At 34.4% G+C, this 9118-nt stretch overlaps 1 protein-coding gene across 1 annotated transcript; it reads left to right on the top strand.

The window, feature by feature from the left end:
* Positions 1 to 507: 507 nt before the first annotated feature.
* On the top strand, positions 508 to 4722 carry LOC126706627 (cytochrome P450 CYP736A12-like). Its single transcript, XM_050406162.1, has 2 exons — positions 508 to 1367; positions 3724 to 4722. Exons 1-2 carry the CDS (start codon positions 678 to 680, stop codon positions 4552 to 4554), a joined length of 1521 nt encoding a protein of 506 aa, XP_050262119.1. The 5' UTR covers positions 508 to 677; the 3' UTR covers positions 4555 to 4722.
* The last annotated feature ends 4396 nt before the right edge of the window (positions 4723 to 9118 follow it).

Here is a 9118-nt window from a genome sequence, read left to right as displayed (position 1 = left end):
AAAATAAGTAGGTACTCGAGCTTGGTGAGCTTGAGTACTCTATAAATAAAATAAACTCCATTTTATGTTTATGTTTATTTGTTGATAATACCCAAAAAAAAAAAAAATTACAAGGTACTCGAGCTTGGTGAGCTCGAGTACCTTAGAAAAAAAAAAAAAAAAAAACAGCATTTTATTATAAAATGATACTCGAGCCTGGTATACATGAGTATTGTGTTGCATCGTACTCGAGTTTACCATGCTCGAGTACCACATAATTTTTTTTAATTGCCCAATTTCCACCTCAGCAGTGCCACGGTGACAAAACTTCTAGGAACTCAAGTTTAAGAAACTCGAGTACCATAAAATGTGGTATTTCCCTATATAGTTTCGAAACAGTGTTTTTTTACAAAAAAATTCAGAAATTGGTGGTATTTAGCCATTTTGGCCCCCTTTTCCCACACTTTTCTAAGAAACAAAAAAACCTCCTATCTCACGCACACAAATAAGATTTGTTTGGATTTCCATTCTTCTTCGATCACTCATCTCTTCTAAATAACAAAAACTAATCTCACTTTCAATATAAAAAAAAAACCCCACACGTTCAAGATAGAGACTATAGAGTTATATATAATCCTCAAACACCTCCTTCTCAATCCCCGATGTTCTAACCTTCCCTCTCAAACTCAATTTCTAATATGTCTCCATTAACATTAGCCATTCTCCTACTACTACTACTAGGATCCATATGGACATTCATATATATCCAATCACGGCCCAAAGACCCAAAAAATGAGTATAAACTCCCACCAGGTCCTCAGGCCTTACCAATCATCGGTAACCTACACATGCTAGGTAGTCTCCCACACCGTTCCCTCCATAGCTTGGCTAAAAAATATGGACCTATCATGTCATTACAGCTTGGCCATGTACCAACTATTGTGGTCTCATCTCCTCAAGCTGCTGAGCTATTTTTAAAGACCCATGACACCATTTTTGCTAGCCGACCAAAACTCCAGCTCTCGTACTTGTCTTATGGTACCAAGGGCATGGCTTTCACTGAGTATGGTTCATATTGGCGCAACATTAGGAAACTATGTACGTTGCAACTTCTTAGTGTTTCAAAAATAGAATCATTTGCACCTATGAGGAAGGAGGAGGTAGGATCACTGGTGCAGTCACTGAAAAAAGCTGCGGCGGCACATGAGGTCGTGGACCTAAGTGGGAAAGTGTGTGAACTCAATGAGGAAATTACATGTAGAATGATATTTGGGCGAAGTAGTGATGATAGATTCGACTTGAAAACGCTTATTGAGGAGGCCTTTAACTTGACGGGGGCTTTCAATCTAGCTGATTATGTGCCTTACCTTGGGCCACTTGATCTACAGGTACGTAAGTTTCTATCGATTCAACTTTATCTGAGTCTTAATTATTAAATCTTTATGATTATGAAGTGACCACGGTATTTGGAGGAGGATTATGAAGTTTGGCTTGATTTGCTAGCTCTTAATCTTTGCCCTCTTCCATATATAGCCAAATCCAAAATCCGATTGGTCTATTATTTATTTATTTATTTTGTTGGAAAAGTTAAAAGGATGTGTTTAGCAAATAATTTTAGAATTTTTTTATAGGAAAAGAAAAATGCAATCGAGCCTTTTTGACCATGTCTTATATTTTTTTTTTTTATAAAAGTAATATCATTTTTTTTTAAATAATCTAATAACTATTTTATATATATATATATATTTAGAATTACTTAGATATGCTCCCCAGATCCTGCATCTTGAACCCTCCCCCAGATCTGGCGTCTTGAGCCCACTTCTGCTGATGATATATTTTTCTATTTAAACTTTATGGTTGTGGTATAAGAAAAATAAGACATGTTTAAATCTAAGATTTCAAATCTCCGTAGAATCTTTGCATAACACGGCCACCTTGAAAATCACATGGCTAATCATTTCTATTATTATATTGTTTTGTCCCTTTCTCAACAATTCTTTTACTTTTTTTTTCTATTTTTTTAATTCCTTACACTTCAATAAGTAATAAACTAATCTTATCTTCTACCACCCTATTCCAATTCCACAAGACTACAATATTTGCAATTGACAGAGCATATATGCCCATAATTGGTTCAATAAATTTGGGTCCATCCACAAATTTGGACTTCATTGCCACGCATATTTATGGAGTAAACAATTCCACACGCTTCACACATGCTTTGTCACAATTGTTCTATTTGACATAATGTGCTTCGTAGTTTGTTATTTTAACATGAACTCACAATTTTTTCTTCATCACTCAGTTTATCACGTAAGACAGTTATGACAAAATTTATAGTACTGACATTATTGTGGAGTAAATGATAATTCTTAGAAAAAAAATTTAAAATAAATAAAATAAAAAAAAAATAAAAAAAACTGATTATTCTGATTTCAAGCTACCATATCATAAGATGAACATTACGTTTTCTTGCATATTTTATATTTGAAAAATGCTAGATCACAACTATATGTACAATTTTTTGCACAATCTTCTATGCGACAAGTTATGAGTAATGGAGAAAAAATGATTGTTCCATGTCAATCCATACTTCTATCACTCACAACTCGATAAGTGACGAGTTGAAGCAAAAATGAGGTAGACAAATGTAGTCTTTGCATTGTTCTTTATATTTCTACTTTTATTATTGTTTTAAAATGTGGTTGTATTCTTTCTAGAACACTACGCTATGAACGTTGCCTATGTAATGGCCAAAAGGATATAATCATCCACGTGATAATATACAAAAGTTAAATTTTGTATATTAAATTTATGAGTGATAAAGCATGAAACCTAGTTTATTTTTTATTTTTTATTTTTTATAAAAAATTTAGAAGCATGGAACCTAATTGGTTGGAGAAAATATGGGTGGGTGAGGTGTCACCTACCTATTGGTGGAGTGGATTTATTGTTGATAAGGTTTGTGGGTTTAATATTACTTTGTTACTTAGTGAGTATGTGGGTTTAATTTTTTTAAAGAGTACCTTTTTTTTTCCGAAATTGATTTTATTAGAGTTTAGGTAAAACTTGTATTTTTTTTTTTTTTTTATGAACAGGTAAAACTTATATACTGTACATTAGATTTCCTAATTGAATTCACAGACTTAGTTGCATTAATCAATAATAATAAAAAGCAGATAGTTTTATATTTACCAAGAAAAAAAAAAAAAGCAGACTTATACACCTCAAATTGCAATTTTGCTAAATGCATTTTTAATAACTTTTACCAAACATTCTACTTTTGAAAAAGTCCAATTTCATACTGCATTTAATAAAATCACCAATTTTTCAAAATGCACAATTTCAAAAAGTCACTTTGATGTTTCATATTTCTAATGAAGAAATAAAAAACTCAAATCCTCTATCTAATTATTGAATTATTAGAAAAAAGATATAACAGACCCTTAATGACTAGGATTGCATTTTGCATGAATTCGGTGGATCTGGTATACCATTTTCATGTTCATGCTCATGCTGGTTTCCCTTTGTATTGAATAATTCTTCATTTTTTAAAAATTCCAATACAAAAATTCAATTAAGGAATTGAGGTGAAAATTTGGTTACGTCTAGTATTGAGTAACTGTTGTAGCTCCATTTACATGGATGTATAGTTACCACATCAATTTGATAGGTATATTTTTAGTAAAATTTGCGAAATGGTATCGTTAGCAGAGTGATTTTCAAGCTATTTATTCCTATCAGGGATTGGCACGACGCATGAAGAAATGGAGCAAGGCTTTGGACATAGTCTTCGAGAATATCATCAAGGAGCATGAAAAAATTCCTACTAGTGGTCAACAAGATCGTGAAACAGACTTTATAGACACGCTGCTTTCTTTGATGAACCAACCCATGAATCCTCATGATGAGCAAGTATACATTATTGATCGAACAAATATCAAGGCTATCATACTAGACATGATTTCGGGTGCATATGACACTTCAGCTGCTGCGATTGAGTGGACATTTTCTGAACTCTTGAGGTATCCACGAGTGATGAAACATGTACAGGAGGAGCTAGAACGTGTAGTTGGAATGAATCGGATGGTGGAGGAGACTGATTTGGCGAAATTACCATACTTGGATATGGTAGTGAAGGAAAGCTTAAGACTTCATCCTATTGGACCATTACTAATCCCACATGAATCCATGGAGGACATTGAGGTCAATGGATATTATGTCCCCAAGAAATCACGAATATTAATAAATTTTTGGGCTATTGGACGAGATCCTTGTGTGTGGTCTGATAATGTGAAAGAATTTCATCCTGAAAGGTTCATAAATAATAATATAGACCTCAAAGGACGTGATTTCCAGCTTATCCCATTTGGGTCTGGTCGCAGAAGGTGCCCTGGAATGCATCTAGGCCTTACAACCGTAAAATATGTTCTAGCTCAATTACTACATTGCTTTCACTGGGTGCTCCCTAGTGGCTTGTTGCCTAATGACTTGGACATGAGTGAGAAGTTTGCGCTAACAATGCAAAGAGCCAAGCACTTGTTTGCCGTGCCAACTTATCGCCTACTTGGTTAAATTTATAAGAGAACTATGATATAATATTTAAGAAGGTTTTACTTATTTAGATTTGTTGTGCACTTGGTTTCGTTGTTCCATATGAATAGCTGAAGAAATTGTGGCACCAAATTAACTTAAGTTACCTTGAACAATATCTTAACTTGCCTAGTTTTGGATTCAAATTTATTTTGTGCTCAAAAAAATAGAATATTATAGGTTGGGAACTTTTGCACAATATTTTATTTTTATAAATAGAGCTGGTAAATTGTTAAAATATTTCGTAACGTATGCTTTCCTAAAAATTGTAGCTTCAAAACATTCCTTCTTTGAAATCATATCTTCAATATTGATGCTGAAATTATGTCTTCAAGAGATGTCTTCAATGTAACACAGTTTCAACATTACGGCTAAAATCTTGTCAAAAAAGAAAAAAGAAAAACACTCGCAAGTCACAATGCTCTTATTAGTTTTAGCGGTTAGCAATGTTACACCACAAAAAGCCCAACATGTTGGAGTGTAATTTCAGTCATAATGACCTTTTTGTACAATTTTATTTTTTATTGATTAGGTTCACCCTAATTAAAATTAATTTTTAAAACTATGGAGATGATTATCTATTGTTGGAATGATGGATAAATAGTTTACTAAATAAAGAAATTCTACACTATCTCTTAGGATCATCCCTTGTGCACTTGTCCACAATCATTTACCATTTAAAAAAAAAAAATGAGAATTAAGCTTTATGTTGATTTTTAATTAATCATTCAAGTACCAGTCAAACTTACCAAGTTTAACCATGCATGCTTATTGTAGTACCAACCTTGATCAAAGCCTTCATTTTAATTCAGGAAAAAACTATTATGCCCTTAAATTCTAGACCTATTATGATTTGATTTTAACTTTACGTAAATTTTGGAAATTTCAAAAGAAATTGCAAAATGACTATTTTATTCTAGAAATTAAATTGCTCAAAAATGAAATTTTAACAGTCGCCAAAGTAGCATCTCTAACTTTATATAATTTATATAATATGGCTAAAAGAGTACTCAACAACGCTGATTGACACAAAATTATTGTGATTGAATACTATAAGAAAACTATCAAAACAAGTATCTTTAAATTACACACGAAAATCATATATTTATGATCTTTGTACCATAGTTGTTTTACTATCATATTAACAAATTAAAATAGTCTAATATTTTAATAAAAGTTTGCGTTGATGATATTTATCTAAAAAATATATAGGGATGACAAAAAAATCAATGCATCCCTACTACGTCAGTTATTTGTAAAAGGATTCACATATAGGAATCAAAATGCATCTTATGTAATGCTTGGGAAAAGACTTCAGAGCATTTGTTTAGAAACTTAAAAAAAAAAAATGCTCTGAAGTCTCTTCCATATATGAGTGGGTAAAGCTTGTAATCAATTCAGACCATAAGCCACTCTACTAGGTCATGCTCGCAATGAAGCATGAATATGCATCTACAGCAGAGCCTTGAATGCATACCCACACTCTAACCTTAAGAGCATCCATGATTAGGGAGGGATTGCCTCCCTAACCATGTATGTTCATCATCCAAAGTGCATGACTACCTTTTTAACAACATACATAGCATGCACAATGCATATACACACAGAGCAGAAAAGAAAAGCAGACATATCCACACCCAAAGGGTGCAGCTCAAGCAAGGTACAGGAAAGGAAATCATAGTCTAAGAAAGCTATAGACATGGTTTTAAAGGAAATGCTAAGAAAGAAAGGGCCTTATGGAGGGGCTAACCCCTAATCTACTGATCATTGCCTTTTTTTTTTGCTTGCATTTAGAAGTTGCGAATATGCTCTATCCATCATCTATTGCAAACACAAAAATAGAAAGCTAGCAGAGAAGCAAAGAGGTAACAAACAAAGCAGGAAAGCACAAAACAAGCAAACAAAGCAAGCAAGCAAAGGAAGGAAGCACGCAAGCAAACAAACCCACAAAGGGAGCAAACAAGCATGTTAGCAAACAATGGGAACATCTGAACAAACATAAAGCAAATGAAGCATGCTATCAATGAAACAAACAAAGAGAAAATAAGTCCTAAGGGGACAAATGTAGGTTTGGATTTGGTGTCCATAGATCCATTAGATTGGATTACAGAAGACACACGTGCCAACAAACATGACTCCAAGAAAGGGACTCCGGATCTTGTGTGTAAAGATAAGTATGAACCCGCACAGGATCAATATGTGGAGCAATGCTTAAAGACATGAACAAACAAGCAAAGACACATGTATGAGTAACAAACAAGCTTTAACAGAAGCTTGTAGTGGTACACTCATGGTCGCTCCAGAAGCTTATAAACCATGAGTGGGAGGGTTACTTAGGCGATGTGGGACTCGGGTGAGCCTAGGTGTCAATCACTTCATGGCAAAAATCCTGTGCTCCCACCCCTTCGTGACAAAACCGTGAGGGCCTGGCTCCCCAAAGCGGACAAACACCGATTAATGGGGGGCAGGTACCCACAGTCACCATAGCCATATGTCTCACCTCAGTTGAAAGTACTTATTTTTTTGGGATTGCCACTTCCTACAATCCTCCTTATGTTTGTGAGTATATTTATATGAAACAATTTTAGTTAATTGGTACATCCCATGAAATGTTACAATTCAAAATGATTTTTTTCCCCCCCAAACAATAGAATTTCATTTAGGTTGAAGAAAAAAATATTACAAGCATAAGGAGTCACTGATGGTAGCATTGATGATGAATGTTCCAATAGTGTATAAAACACCTTGAATGTTTATACCCTTAAATTACAAATTACCAAAGCTTATTGTCAAACAATGTATGTGCGGAATATGAACATAAGCTTAAAGCAGAATTGATAAAACAGTCTGAACCAAATAAAATCACAACCACAGCAAAAATTAAATGACAAAGATTAAATAATGTATGTGTGGAATATGAACATAAACTTAAAGCAGAATTGATAAAACAGTCTAAACCAAATAAAATCACAATCATAGCAGAAATTAAATGGCAAAGATTAAGGGAAGAGAGATACAAACATAAAGACAACACAGCGATGTGTTATCGAAGAGGAAACCGAAGTCCTCGGTGTAAAACCTCTCCGCCGCCCTCCAAGCGGTCAATAATCCACTAGAGAATGAAGTTGGGATATATGAACAGCAGAAGACCCTCTAAGTTTGATCTACCTAGTGTACCCAAACCCTCCAAGCTTCTTGCTCCAATGAGGTTACGTTGAACTTTTGTCTTCTCTAACTTACCGGATTTCGCTATAGTCCATAGTATCAACCAATATCAATTGGTCCCTTCCTAACTGCTTCCCAAGTACCAAACAGCCCCCACATAGATATGGGTATGGTGAGAAAAGGTTTTGGCTAATTTACCTCTCAAGAATGTAACAATGAAAAGGGTGAGAGTAGAGGAATTTGGAGAATCAAAAGATGAAGATTGTGGATGAGTCAATCTTGTTTTTTTCTAGGATTTCTCTCTCAAAATTCTTTCTAGAAGCTCTCAACATTTCGTGGGTATAAGGGGTATTTATACTAGTGTGTGTTTGGAATGTGAAAGGTTAGTTTTTCCTAAATAGAGTGGTCTGGGGACTTGGCCTCGCAACTGGACTGAGTCATGAGCTAACTACCAGCCTGGGACTTTTGTCCTGTAGTGCAACAGCTGACATGACTCTTCAGCTCCTCTACATGCTTCACATGTGTGCCTCCTTTGGCGACTTGCCAGCCACGAGCCACTCGCAAGATCTAGTAGCGAGTCCCTACAAAATGCACACTACTGAGCTTTTCTTCAGACTCTCTTCACACTCTCTCACACACTACCCTTACACATTAGACCCTTAAAGGAAAGCAAGTAATAAAAGAATAAGTATAATGTAACAAGTACATTGCAATCAAGTAATCATGACATGAAACATATAAACAATTTGATCATAGACCAAAACAGTCATAAAGAAATGACTACAATGATCACATAGCAAAGCAAATGATCATCCGAAAATGCATTCAATGAAGCACAATAACATAAGGAAGTATGCTTGTCCAATCACAAAAACACAATGGAATGAGAACAACAAAGCATAGATACTAAAAATAACTCAAAGCACCATAAAGAAAGCAAGAAACACAAACATAAAGAAACACAAACAAAACAAAACAAAACAAAATTTTCTTATTAACATAAAGTCTTCTCCCCCTTGGTATATGCATCTCCCCTATGAAATATCTCTCTCCCTACAAATGTGCACGAGAAATAGAATTTCTCCCCCTAAGAATGCACACAAGAGTCATATAGAAATGACAAAAACTCTCCAGTGTACTACCTAGAGTATACTCTCCCCCTTTTTGTCACGAATAGACAAAGGGTCAAGGAGAAACAAGGGCAAGAGATGTGAATGTTCAAATAGTATGTAAAACACTTTGAACGTTTAGACCCCCAATTTACAAATTATCAATTCAAGCTTATAATCAAACAATGTATGTGCGGAATATGAACACAAGCTTATTACAGAATTGATAAAACAATCTAAATCAAATAAAATCACAACCACAGCAGAAACTA

This window comes from Quercus robur, chromosome 11, assembly GCF_932294415.1.
Source record: "Quercus robur chromosome 11, dhQueRobu3.1, whole genome shotgun sequence".
Classification (NCBI taxonomy): Eukaryota; Viridiplantae; Streptophyta; class Magnoliopsida; order Fagales; family Fagaceae; genus Quercus; species Quercus robur.
This window is presented reverse-complemented; position numbering and strand designations above follow the sequence as displayed.

What these genes read in the sequence shown, in the direction of transcription:
- LOC126706627 (XM_050406162.1), top strand. Translation starts at nt 678, where the DNA reads ATGTCTCCATTAACATTAGCCATTCTCCTACTACTACTACTAGGATCC. An exon ending in TTGGGCCACTTGATCTACAG is followed by an intron (nt 1,368 to 3,723) that starts GTACGTAAGTTT and finishes TATTCCTATCAG; the next exon opens with GGATTGGCACGACGCATGAA.